Source organism: Andrena cerasifolii, chromosome 1 (genome assembly GCF_050908995.1).
Source record: "Andrena cerasifolii isolate SP2316 chromosome 1, iyAndCera1_principal, whole genome shotgun sequence".
Taxonomy (NCBI): Eukaryota; Metazoa; Arthropoda; class Insecta; order Hymenoptera; family Andrenidae; genus Andrena; species Andrena cerasifolii.
Genome location: NC_135118.1, coordinates 16138595 through 16151721, shown reverse-complemented (window position 1 = coordinate 16151721; position 13127 = coordinate 16138595). Strand labels below are relative to the sequence as shown.

Genomic DNA, 13127 nt, shown 5'->3' with positions numbered 1-13127 from the left:
CTGCCTCGCTCACTCGTCGTCCGGCGCGCGTCCGAATCGTAGGAGCTCATCTCTCCTCTTCCTTTTGTTAATCCGTTTCTCACATACTAAAAACTACCCGCAATAATGTCTGGTCTCGCGGATCCCGTGGCTTTCGCCAAGGATTTCATTGCTGGCGGTGTGGCCGCCGCTATCTCGAAAACGGCGGTCGCGCCGATCGAGCGGGTGAAGCTGTTGCTGCAGGTTCAGCACATCTCCAAGCAGATCGCCGAGGATCAGCGTTACAAGGGTAAGTTGGCATTAACAGAAAATTCGGTTTGGCTCGGTAATTTTGCGTGGAAAAATAGTCGGGATTAGCTGGAATCGGGCGGTAAATGGCCCGAAGAATGCCAGTCACGAGGGCACTGTGGGTAACAGTAGGAGAACAGAGACGTTCGAAACATGTGACAGAAGCATTTCTTTCGCGTCGACGACGTTGTCGAAAAGTGCCACACGATTTCGCTGAGAGTGCTCGCACGCTACGGTTAGAGTGGCGAGATTCCCGTTATGTAATACCTCCTTTCGCTCTGTATATCGGTGGTGCGTGGTCGGGCAGTCGAAGAGTGCTCTAATTTCCTACTTTATGTAACGAAGATGAGATGTTTCGGGTCTTACATAACTTTCGCAATATCGATTCAACGAGGTTTTCTGACAAACGAGTGGGTCGATATTCGATGGAACGACTCGCCTACCAGATGGCAGCGCGTGGCTTTGCTCTTTGAACAAGGACTTCCCGTGTGCCGATCGATGACTGTGCGGCTCAACATGGCCGCCTTTTCTACTGCAAAGTGGAACGTTGGGCTTTCAATTTTCGGCAATGAAAAATTTAAATAATGCTCGCGCGAATGCTCCTTTCGGGTTAAATTTCAATTGTCTATGAAAAATAATTCATGTTTCTTTCAAAAGAAGCTAGAATACCTGATAATAAAATGCTAACTTGCAAGCGTGAATATTCATGCATTTTTGGAGCTAACGTACGTTACAGCAATCGTTTCGACTATGATTTCGGCAATTACCAATTCCGAAACGGAGCGTAGATTATTGTCATCCTTTTTATGACGCGTTGCTATTTATCCTACGTAACATGTAAGTTATAGAACGTGCTTGAGTAATGCAAGTTCATGACCTTGAATGTAGTCGGAGATTAAGAAGTACAATTCATCAGATTTTGTCAGGAAAAGAGTATCGTTAATATATTAGATGTAGTTTTGAATTATAAATGACGAACTGTACGGAATTATAAAAATACTGAGTATTGATCTATTACATAATTTGCCATTTTAAGCTTAGAATGAAATATGTATATGCACAACTCTCAAACATGGCAGCTGAATAATTCGATATATTAGAATTTTAATAATCTCGTTCATTTACTGCGAAATAAAATATTCTTCTTTCTTTACAAAATATATTTGCTTTTACAAAATGAACAACTGTTACAAATAAAAATATTAATTTTCCAGGTATGGTAGATTGTTTTGTGCGCATTCCAAAAGAACAAGGATTCCTCAGCTACTGGCGTGGTAACTTCGCCAACGTCATTAGATACTTCCCTACCCAGGCTTTGAACTTTGCCTTCAAAGACAAGTACAAGCAAGTTTTCCTCGGCGGTGTTGACAAGAACACCCAGTTTATGCGCTACTTTCTTGGTAATCTTGCCTCTGGTGGTGCTGCTGGTGCCACTTCTCTCTGCTTTGTCTACCCACTCGACTTTGCCAGAACTAGGTACTGTATACACTGTCTCCTTTAACCCTTCGTGGTCACACCTTCTTAAAGTCACAAATTGGTCAGACAGGGTTCACTGTACCCCAGTGTAATTTTTTGAGTTACCATTTTCGTATTTTTGAATCTTTTAACTTTTCAGTGATAATTGTACATTCGTAATACTTATACAGTCATGGTCTTTTAGTAGAAATGTAAATTTTGATATGATCAAATTTGTACTTGAAAATGAGTGATTTTTCACGGTTGTGGAGAAAAAACGATTTTTAAATTTTTAAAAAATTTTTTTTGTTTCGATAAATCCCCTTTGGGAGACGTAGAAGCGCGACATTTCAACGCGAAAATTGCTCTTGGGGTGCGATACACCCCGTGTGACCACGAAGGGTTAACAAAACTTATACTCAAACACGTACGAAAAAGTACTGAGAGATTAATGCGTACACGATTGTTACTTACAGGTTGGCTGCCGACGTAGGCAAGGCTGGAGGCGAACGTGAGTTCTCAGGTCTTGGAAACTGCTTGACCAAAATTTTCAAAGCTGACGGTCTCGGCGGACTCTACCGTGGATTCGGTGTATCCGTGCAGGGTATCATTATCTACCGTGCAGCCTACTTTGGTTTCTATGACACTGCCCGCGGTATGCTGCCCGATCCCAAGAAGACACCTTTCCTTGTCTCATGGGGTATTGCTCAAGTAAGTAACTGCTTCCATTCTAACGCCGTTTCTTGCGGCGGTAATTCATCCGTTAATGATCACCGCTGTGACTTTCCTTATAGGCCGTCACCACCGTCGCCGGTATTGTATCTTATCCATTCGACACAGTACGTAGGCGCATGATGATGCAGTCCGGTCGTGCAAAATCTGAAATCTTGTACAAGAGCACCGCTCACTGCTGGGCCACCATCTTAAAAACAGAAGGTGGTAATGCTTTCTTCAAGGGAGCGTTCTCCAACGTACTCCGTGGTACAGGCGGCGCGCTTGTGTTGGTACTCTACGATGAAATTAAGAATCTCCTTTAAAACGTTCTAACCAATCCTCACCTCATTACCTTCACAATTCACAATTGTAAGTACCATCTTTGTTGCCCTTACCATTCGATTTGAAAGCAGTTATCAGACCGAGCGACTCCCAGACTGGAAGCAGCGTACGAATGCTGTCGAGAAATTCGGAAGCGGCCCCCAGACAGCGGGGCCTGTTTCGGTAGTAACCTGTGAAACGCATGAAGCTCGGCAGAATATACGTATCTTGATTGTAGAAGAGAGAATTCGCTTAATTTATTGCCGGATTCAGTATTTTATTGCAACGGTTCACATGTGCTATTTTCATATTCCATTTTCTTAAAACGAAGGGAGGGTCAGAGGATATATTCCTGTATATATCCGAGGGATTAAGGGTATGAAGTTCACAGCAATGATGGGTATATGAAACGTTCGATACATGTGGCCATGTAAATGATGGTCGGGACACTAAGTATGTAGTGGAATTAATTGTCTAAAATGAAAATAACAAACCTATACAATTGAGCGAGAGAAGGACGCGCGACGAAATACCATTACGGCGATGGCGGGGCGCGTAGACTTGGGCCGCCCCCTGCCCTAATTCTCGGCCCGTTGTAGATAAATAATAAACGATCATTTTAACGATGTCAGTGATGTTCATCGAGTCTTCAGTGAACAGTAATTTAATTTCGCACTTCAGACAACAACGTGTAAGATAATGAGAAGCGTTACTCTGAGTGTATGCATCTAATCTGTTTATGTTAGGATGCATGCAGAGAAACCAGCAGAATCAATAAAAGTGATATAAAATTTCATGTACGGCATAAATTCTTTATACATCCCACCCCATACTCCGATTCGGTTGCAGTTAGAGCTCCTCTTCACCCGATCCTTTGTTAATGGATAAACCATCCACAGCTAAGACGTACAAGTTAGAAGACCCATTAATCACTCGAATAGACCGTGTTATATTTTCGTTTCGACGGAATAATTACATTCAGTACACATTATACATCTTTTAAGTTTCATTCATTATTTTTGTTTATTACAACAAACACTCCAAATGAAAAACACATCAATTTTGCTTTCGGTATCATTAATCTACTGATACAGTAAATTAGTGACTGTGAAACAAACGTTCCTTTCGTTTAAATTTTAATTCCCATCTTGCTTAAACGTCAGATTTCCGGAATGCTTTTTAAAACGCACATAGAAACCGCATATAACAATACATCAGGCTTATATGAAAATGAAAAATTTATATATTACTTCTATATAAGGTTAATATTAAACTGAATGACACACTGTATATGTATAGTTGAACTCTGTCTCGTGCTTCATATTTACACGGTACAAAAAAGAGATCTGTGACACTGTCAGAAGGAATGACGGGAAACATCGGGGCACGATATAAAATAGTTGACTTTATATACATTGTTTGAGCGATGATGTAAAATAGAGAACGCATCATACGGTTGTTCTATTTGAATCTCCTGCGATCATGTCTAGAACTCTACTCAGACCTGGCATATTTAAGAAGGTTCCCAAAACAGGTACCCTTCGCAAAAAGTTTATCGCTACTGGCAAGAAACCACTGGAAAATCAATACAACTCATATTTAAATCTGCTATTTGAAGAATTGCTATACAGCCAATGATAGAGCGACTACCGGATACGTACCTGAATAATAATACAAAACCATACGTTTCTAGGATCATGCCCACGATAGGCCAACCCATAAGTACGATGATAACGCCTCCTAAAAACGAGATGCTGGCTTTTATCTTATACCTTTGGAAGAAAAAGTTGAGCGTCCTCCTCGGCCCAATAACGCACGCTAACCCAGATATAAACAGAATCTGCATGAAAACAATGCATTAGTTTAGGAGGTTGTATAGAAGCGTAGGAGTTCACATTGGTGCACAGAAATAATTCTTACATTTCCGATGGCGAGCAGACCTTTATCAAAGAGTAGCAAAACTCCGAGGAAAACGAATGATATCCCAAATGCGGCGAGTCCCACTCCAATTTCTAAAAATCAGTATCTTGTCGTCACACAATGTTTCGAAACTAACTTATTGTCCTCGACCATCGGGCAGCACTTTTTTACAGATCGCGAAACCATTTTTATAAATAACAGATTGCACGTTACTTACTCTGCGTATCTGTGATTTCGAACATTGTTTATGATTAGCCTTGCGTGAGAGGTTTTCAAACTGTTTTAGCGATAATGTTACGCTAAGATTGAGGTAACAATAGTGACGACGTGCATAACCTAACCTATATCCACGTCATTAATTGTGATGCGACACGATACAGCTAAGCACTATTTTTCATCAACTCGTGAAATTCATGGATCGAGTATTGCGTACGCTTTGTGGTGGCCACATTAGTGGTATGTTTATCCAATTTAAATATATTTGATATTCATTAATGAAGCGACCACCACTGTACGCACACAATACGAGATTACGCAAATTCTCGCGTGTCACACAGGAATGCTCTGTGCACGTGCTTCTTTCCGATACTTCAAATAAACTTGCCGCACGTTTCCGTATTCTCCGTAGGTTTCATTCCGCTTATTATGATGAATTTCCAGCATATATGTAAATAAGAGAATTTTATCTACACTAGTAACAAAAAACTATCAGCAATTATTTACTTTCAAGTAAAACATTTACGGAATTTGTTACAGAATGTAGTCGATTATCTGTTTCTTTTAATCGCAACTACAGAAGCGTGTAAATCGCGTTTAGAAAATTCATGATTCATTGAAGAATACGAGTCCTTGTCGATAACGTCACAATCGTTGTTACCGAAGCCAAGGACTGTCGATAGCTAAATAATGAATTATAGATGAAATAATTACAAATAATATGCGGGAAGACAGTGAAGGGTCTATACTTTAGGTAAAACAGCAGTTTATCTTGTAAAGTAGTGATAAATGCTGCCCATTTGTTATTGTTTTACCGACTGACCTTAGCGAGCCGCTGATCAGCGTGTTGCCATGCTTCAGGCGATCCTGCCCCGAATTTTCAAACATTAATAACGAAAAAATTAAGCCTCCGCGGCAATATTGCTGCTCTTCATTTTTGCTTTATTTTGTCACACAGAATCACTCACTTTATTTTCTACTACTTAGTGTTGAACACTTTGTATAACTTTACGGGGTATGTGACCAGCGGCGCACTCAGAATTTAATCTTGAGGGAGCCGAGTTGAACGGATAAAAATATTTTAATGCAAATTCATCAGGTGATTATAAAAATTTATTTAAAGAATAAAATCCAGTTTTCTTTTTTTTTTATAAAGCCCATTCCTTGGGGGTGCCAGGTCTCCCTCTGGGTGCGTCACTGTACGTGACGAGTTATACTTTCAAAATTGTGTTCACTACGTATCAATTTAAAAGTAAATTATTTATACACCTTTTGGATAAACGGGCTGTACAAAATAAGCTTAGCTTTATTATCCAGTACGAATATCTTATACAAACAACGTATTATACATAGTCATTTATAATGTTTCATTGGATGAAGGAATGATGATCGCTAATGGAGGTAATAATGATATTTTACAAACAGCAAAGAAATGGGTACGATCATTAATCGTTAATATGGCTAAGACTTAGGTCTACGTACGACAATAAAAAATATTATTTACAGATGTTTTGTTTCAAGGTACACGGATAACGTCCAGTAATGGATTCAGCACATCAAAGATGATCTGAGCCACTGAAAGCACAAATTCATTTTTTCTAAGATAATTCAATTCTTCGTGTTTAGAATGCTCGATTAAACAAGGAATAAAATCTTACCTCTGCCAGACTTAGCTTTATGGTTCCATTTTGCAAAGGATCTTTACTTTCGAATATGCCTGAAACAGAATTAAAAGAATGTCAGTAATCCCCGAATCTAAAGATAGAGAAATTGAATTCTTCAAGACGTACCAAATGCATCACTCAAGTGCAATATTGCTGAGACGAAATCCCCAAATCTGAGTGTCCCATCTTTCCTCATATATCGCAGAATTAAAATCGAGAGTACATCGGTGTTCAGTTGAAATCCTAATAAGAACATCTTTCTCAGATTAAAAGTTCGATATGTGAGGCGTTACCAGTTATTTATCAAAGCAAACGTCAACTAACCAACTTCCAGCAACGCATCCCTCAATCTTTCAGCCTTGAGTATACCAGTTTTCTCCTTCGTGTGGTTCTTGAACGCGGCTTGCCAATATTTCAAGCTGCACATGAGATCTTTGAAATCATTGAACTTCAGCCTGCCGCTTCCAGAGCTCTGTTTAATATTAATTTAAGGAAAACTGCAAAGATATTCCGGAGGGATAATACAGACGCTTTAAAAATAAGTTGCTAAGGATACATCCATCGTGAGAACTACTTGTCGACACACCTCCATGCTGGCACAGCTCTTGATATAGTCTGCGAATTGAATATAAATACAATTCACAAGGGCCAATTTAATTCTCCGTAATTCAGATTCTTAGTAAGAGCGATATTTACCATTCGGCAAACACGCCTCGAGAAGCTCCTGCAATTCAAAAGCGTTCACCGTTCTGTGCTCGTCAGCCAGCTGCAGGAAGACAGCTTCGTATTGCGAGAAGCCTTTGCCCTCGAGGGGCGGCGCTTTGATGATGGCCGATTTCATTAAGGACGGCGGTGTATCGAGAAGTCTAATAAAACCATGCGGAGTATGATTTATATTTTACAATTTTTAGGCTACAATCTAACTACGCGAATATAGAATCAGTTTGCATCCTTACTTCAGTTTCAATGGTTTACTGCTGTAAACCCGCAACGTGAAGCTCGTTTCCTGGGTCGGCTCGAAAGTGGTGGGCACTAACAAATAACCACCCTGCTCCAACTGACACCTGTGGCTCACCTGTCGACTGTTCGTGTACTGCGAGTTCACCAGGGACTTGTTCTTCTTAAAGAACTGTTTGTTTATCGATTCCGTGCTGTTCTTCGGCAAAGTGTACGCCGTGAAGCCTATCACCTTCAGCAGATTCCAATATAATCAGCGACGAACGTTTTGTCAAGCTGTATACACGCTACTTTTATAATTAGAAGAACATCTCACTTTCGGCTCCATGATGGAGTGCTGGTTCAACGAGACGATCACTTCCTCCATTTCGCTCAAGATCAGGTGTAGTTGCGGGTTGATATGAAAAGTCTCTGCAACAGACGTAGCCATATAAAATAGTTATTATAATTTAAACAGGCGCTCGCGCGACGCGCATTGCCGGATTTCCTGCGCAACGTTCATTACTGGAGTAAACCGCGAACGAACCTTGATTGTTTCGACATCCTCCCGCGGTCACGCCCCTTCTCCAGCTACCTTGATAGAGCTTCATCTGCCAGGTGTGTTTGATATGCAACGACGGCTCATCCCTGGATGTCTCTGCGTCGAGATGCACGACTTCTAGGTGAGTGAACGTCTTGACGAAGTCGGAGTACGATATCCTACAGTTGGCAAGTCAATTTTCTTTTAGTATACCTCCAGCTCGATCAGCACGTAAAAGGAAAGAATGGGTATCGGGGGAGCAGAGTTGGGCATTAACTAAATAAAAAAATTATTTAAATAACAGCTGGAATAAAAGTTACTTTAACTTAAAATTATTCGACGATTAATAAAGTTAATTTTTTTATTCGTTTCAACTTGAACGTCGAATAATGTTTTCAAGGTAACTCGGGTTAACTATATTCAACACATGACGAATGTTTTTGTTAACTTTTATTTGTGTTTCGATATTTTATTTAAATCAAAATTTTGCCCACCTCTGCGGCGGAGCTACTCGAAGTTACCACTTTGGTGAGAGAAGAGTTGCATAGTTTCAAGGGGCCCATAAGATGGACGTTTGTGATCTTCAATGGAAAGGTATTTTTTATACAGAAACGTGGTACATTTATGGACAAGACTGCCGTAGTAAAAGGAGCTTTATTTGATCCTTGAAATTTATTTATTTGCTTTTCTTGTTTTATCCAGGGACGGTAATATTTGAGTACCTACATCGAGGGTGGTAGTTTCGAGTGCCTCGCGCCAAATCGCTAGCGTTCGAAAACTTCGATTCTCTCACCAGAATTCCCCTTCGGCCATGTTTCTGACCGCTAAACGCTCCCTTTCCATCGGCGGTACTTCGTCCCATTCGAGGCCACCTCTTGCCCAAGCGCCGACGTACTCCCCACCAGGTCCAAGGGGATTTCTTAATTTTACTAACTGGACCGCCTCGCCGCTGAACGTCTCCACCTGCATTTTACGCAACGATCCTTCGTGAAGTACGAATAACAGTTAATTACAAGCCACCCTGGCGGTCCCTCGTATTTACCCTCTCGATAGCGTAGAGCCTGTAGTTGATGCCCATCTGTATTCCATTTGCTAGCTTCTCCGTGCTGGTGCGAATCTGCATTGCAAACGAACGGCGATGTTCTATTTAGGTGGTCCGAATTTTAACCGATCGAATGTATACAAAGCGCTTCGAACAGATTAGTCAACAAATTCATATAAGGCCGTTCGTTCATCGCAACGAGGCAACTGCAATTTTCTGACTAAATAACGATTGCATGCAATGGTGTCAATTACTCGCAGGGTTTTGTTTCTCGTCGACGCAACTTCTTTTTCGTTAGTTTCGAACAATCTGACTTTCTCCGAGTTATACCCATGTTACGAGTCGAGGCTGAGGGCAAAGAGATTGGCGGCTGCGAGGCCGAGGATCGGGTTTGTTTGTTAGAGTTTATTAGTAACGGACGAACCGGGGATTCCCGGGAGCCGCTATAAGGAGTTCGGTTGTCGTGGACGAACCGGGGTCTGGTATCTCCGGGAGCCACTAGGAAGGTAAGTTTCATGGACGAACCGGGGTCTGGTATCCCCGGGAGCCACTATGGAGTGGATTGTCGTTGAATGTGATACACCTTGAGCGGTAAAGGTGTATCCAAGTGGGTTTATCTCGAAGAGGTAGTTCAGATGATGATAAGATTCAAATAAAAGAACTCTGAGTAAGAAATAACTAATCATCTTAATATATAAAGCAGAAAGCTTCTATATGTTTGTGTGTTTGTCTGTCGCTTAAAAACTTTTGAACGATAAACTCTGCGATCACAAAATATGCCTCAGCTCATTATGCCCTTTTTATACGGTGAAATTCGGCTAGAGAGTAGTGGGGACACGAATGCCTTCAATTGAATATTAGGTTTTCGGGAAAAACTCGGTTGCATCGCACCACTGCAGGTCACTGCATTCCGGACACCCGAAAGGGTTAAAAAGTCAAAGATAGGTCTGCGTACGTAACACCCACGATATTCTGCCCTCTTTAGTTGAAATGCCCTATCTAGCATTTCGAAACATCCGAGAAACCTAGAGTTTTATCATTTTCTTTGTGGCATCCTTGTAAAAGAATAAATAAATTAGACTGGTTTTCAATCTCTACGCAGCACGTACGGTTTTCTAATTTTACTTTAAATGTAAAACACGTGTGGAACTTGAAATATTTCAAGATTTCTTGAAAAATAGAAAAATGCTAGATAGGACATTTTTACTTAAGGGGGAAAGTATTGCATGCAATCGTTTTTTGGTCAATTTGCAGTTGCGCTACTGCGGGGGATGAACGGCCTAAGCTTCGAGTATTTGTTCTTTCGTCATTTCTTTGGATACACGTTTACAGGAACCTTAATTCTAATTTGAAATTTTTAGCAATTTTTCTCAAACGATATGTGTAACAACAATGCCCCTTACTTGCTGCTGATTGTTATTCACTGTACACGTGATAAGGGACGTCATATCGAGGAGCTTCGCGAGAGCTCTTCCGCAGGCCGTTGGATCTTGGCGTATCGCGATGCTCTCCGTGATTCCTCCCGTAAGGTCAGACAGGCCGTCCAAGAGGGTGCCGTATTTGAGAGCCTCGTACGATCCATGAAGTCTGAAAGGTACCGACAGAAGATTAGTTTCTCGCTTCTGGAAACGAACTCCTCGCTTGCTTTCCGTATATTCGCATAACCATTCGATTCTCAGATATCAAACCTCCTTTCATCGTGAAATGCAGCACAGTTTGCATGAAATATTGTTCAAGGAGGCCCAGATGCAAGAACCATTTTGGAGCATCAAGCAATTTCTCAACGGTAAAAGGTATAACATATTTTCACGAGAAAAGGATAATAATAAGGAAAATAAGGAAAATAAGGAAAATAAGGAAAATAAGGAAAATAAGGAAAATAAGGAAAATAAGGAAAATAAGGAAAATAAGGAAAATAAGGAAAATAAGGAAAATAAGGAAAATAAGGAAAATAAGGAAAATAAGGAAAATAAGGAAAATAAGGAAAATAAGGAAAATAAGGAAAATAAGGAAAATAAGGAAAATAAGGAAAATAAGGAAAATAAGGAAAATAAGGAAAATAAGGAAAATAAGGAAAATAAGGAAAATAAGGAAAATAAGGAAAATAAGGAAAATAAGGAAAATAAGGAAAATAAGGAAAATAAGGAAAATAAGGAAAATAAGGAAAATAAGGAAAATAAGGAAAATAAGGAAAATAAGTAAAATAAGTAAAATAAGTAAAATAAGTAAAATAAGGAAAATAAGGAAAATAAGGAAAATAACGGAAATAAGGGAAAATAAGGAAATAAAGAAAATAAAGAAAATAAACATTAACATATTTAAATATACGACTTTTTTATTGCCATATCAATAACATTAGAAATTATAATCTAATTTCTTTTTTGTTGCGGTGTTTCCGTAGTATTACCAGTTCTGTGCTTAGACCGCGAAAGTCGAGCCGCTTCATAAAATTAAATCAATTTTAATCAAATGAAAAATTTTCGTTCTCATTTATTTATTTTCTCTTTTCTACATCCTCCCTTTTTCAGGAGCCCCTGTGCGCAGCCCGGGGTCTACACGTTTGGCTCCGCAGGAGCCGGATTGCACTACTATCATAGAAATATTAAAATACTTTCAATGAACATTTATATCCAGGACCATTATCAAGTTTCTTCCCGTACTAATAACCGTATGACTATCTCTACCATTCCCAGCCATCGACTTCTAATTGCACTTGGAGCAGGGTCGGTAGGTTCGCGGGAAACCCAATGGTTCCGTTCCGTTTTAACGAGATCGCTGGAATCTCGCGGCGAGCCAGCATGGATCGCGGAGAAAACTCGCACGACGATCTTTTCCAGCGGGCACGACTGCCAGACCTGCAGGGAAAGCGGATGGCAGGGGATTTTTCGACCTGCGACCTCCCTCGTCGGCGATCAGCGATTCCCGGCGCGCGCGATCGTGATTTCTCGCCCATTCCTCATCGATTCCGCGAAGAGCTCGCTGTGGAAAGTTTACCGCCCCGATCGTTAATCTCTCCGGCGCGATACGAGGGCAAGCTAGCTACCTTTGTTCCTGGCGGCGGGTTGACTCGGCTGATGAAGTCGAGCCGGTGTTTTCGCTGGAAATCGTCGCGCGAGATAGAGAAAGGTGAGACGATAAACCCGGGTGCCACCCAAGGATAATCAAGAGAGGTGGCGATGCTATCTGGCCGTGTGTGCCGTTCCTGCGGGAATTAGCATTCTCGAGATAACGGGGTTTCTCTCTCTCTCTCTTTCCTTCTCTGGCGGCTCGTCCTAGTAACGCCGACGCCTCTAGACGCCTGCTTACGCTGCCCGCGTATAGCAGATAGCGCGCGAGTTAATCTCTAAACCGTAACCATTCACACGCACGAGTAAGGCAGTCACATGAGTATTTTCTCAGGGAAGACCAGCGTAAGCGCGTCGGGGAGATCCGTTCTCCAATTGTGCCCCGTATGGCCTTCGGATTCGGTGCTCTCCGACTACCACGTGGAAAATGCACCTGTAGCACTCTTCAGGGGTGTGGAAAGCAGTGCCTTCGAGCACTGGGTTGCAAGGGGTGCTCTTGGGGTGACTTTAGCTTCTTAGTACGTAAAGACATGGGGAAGATGAATTATGATATTCAGGTGGAATAAATGCATATGCAGGGAGATCGGGGTAGATTGCAACACGGGGTAAATTGTAATATAAGTTAAATCTTTTGAACGACAAATCTGGCAACCCACGGCATCCGAGAGCTGCTTGACGATATCAGCATCGTCGGTTTTAGTGACAGAAACAAGAGGTGTGTGTTCAATTTGTGGTTATAGCTCAGAATTTTAGTGTTTAGAGCACGTAAGTAAATGTTGTTTTAGCACTTTTGTTTCAATTGAAAATTTAACACCTGACCTTACATAGCAGTTTAAATATTCTAAGTGTCTTCTTGTAAAACTAATAATTATACTCGTTTGCCCCTCCTACCAGAGATATATAAATGGAATGCTGAGCATTCCTAGGTTTCCCATAGGACGTTCGAACACTTGCTATAAGAAAATAATTTTCTCAATTTTCTTCAA

At 41.0% G+C, this 13127-nt stretch overlaps 3 protein-coding genes across 3 annotated transcripts in view; 1 reads left to right on the top strand and 2 right to left on the bottom strand.

The window, feature by feature from the left end:
* On the top strand, nt 1–3553 carry Ant (ADP/ATP translocase). The gene is made up of 4 exons (XM_076806987.1): nt 1–268; nt 1482–1743; nt 2199–2433; nt 2517–3553. The coding sequence occupies exons 1-4, from the start codon at nt 106–108 to the stop codon at nt 2757–2759; spliced, it is 903 nt and encodes a 300-aa protein (XP_076663102.1). The 5' UTR covers nt 1–105; the 3' UTR covers nt 2760–3553.
* On the bottom strand, nt 3351–5425 carry LOC143366177 (vesicle transport protein GOT1B). Its single transcript, XM_076807020.1, has 4 exons — nt 4895–5425; nt 4678–4769; nt 4419–4597; nt 3351–4332 (listed from the first exon to the last, which is right to left on the bottom strand). The coding sequence occupies exons 1-4, from the start codon at nt 4917–4919 to the stop codon at nt 4206–4208; spliced, it is 423 nt and encodes a 140-aa protein (XP_076663135.1). The 5' UTR covers nt 4920–5425; the 3' UTR covers nt 3351–4205.
* Nucleotides 5426–6181: 756 nt separating this feature from the next.
* The window catches only part of Calpc (calpain C), a 55788-nt gene continuing 48842 nt past the window's right edge, over nt 6182–13127 (bottom strand). Inside the window, exons 5-16 of the mRNA XM_076806673.1 lie at nt 10480–10663; nt 9077–9151; nt 8828–8997; nt 8041–8213; nt 7831–7925; nt 7514–7746; nt 7254–7423; nt 7114–7172; nt 6882–7029; nt 6684–6800; nt 6552–6610; nt 6182–6468 (exon numbers count right to left, since the gene is read on the bottom strand). Coding sequence (XP_076662788.1) covers nt 6442–6468; nt 6552–6610; nt 6684–6800; nt 6882–7029; nt 7114–7172; nt 7254–7423; nt 7514–7746; nt 7831–7925; nt 8041–8213; nt 8828–8997; nt 9077–9151; nt 10480–10663 — 1510 coding nt within the window. The 3' untranslated portion in view covers nt 6182–6441. The remainder of the gene's footprint in view (nt 6469–6551; nt 6611–6683; nt 6801–6881; nt 7030–7113; nt 7173–7253; nt 7424–7513; nt 7747–7830; nt 7926–8040; nt 8214–8827; nt 8998–9076; nt 9152–10479; nt 10664–13127) is intronic.

Excerpts from the sequence above, each read along its gene's own strand:
- Ant (XM_076806987.1), top strand. The coding sequence starts at position 106 with ATGTCTGGTCTCGCGGATCCCGTGGCTTTCGCCAAGGATTTCATTGCT. Across the intron at positions 1,744-2,198 it reads CTCGACTTTGCCAGAACTAG|GTTGGCTGCCGACGTAGGCA; the intron begins GTACTGTATACA and ends TGTTACTTACAG. Across the intron at positions 2,434-2,516 it reads TCTCATGGGGTATTGCTCAA|GCCGTCACCACCGTCGCCGG; the intron begins GTAAGTAACTGC and ends CTTTCCTTATAG.
- LOC143366177 (XM_076807020.1), bottom strand. The coding sequence starts at position 4,919 with ATGTTCGAAATCACAGATACGCAGA. Across the intron at positions 4,770-4,894 it reads CGAAATCACAGATACGCAGA|AAATTGGAGTGGGACTCGCC; the intron begins GTAAGTAACGTG and ends ACTGATTTTTAG. Across the intron at positions 4,333-4,418 it reads GGTTTTGTATTATTATTCAG|TGGTTTCTTGCCAGTAGCGA; the intron begins GTACGTATCCGG and ends TTGATTTTCCAG.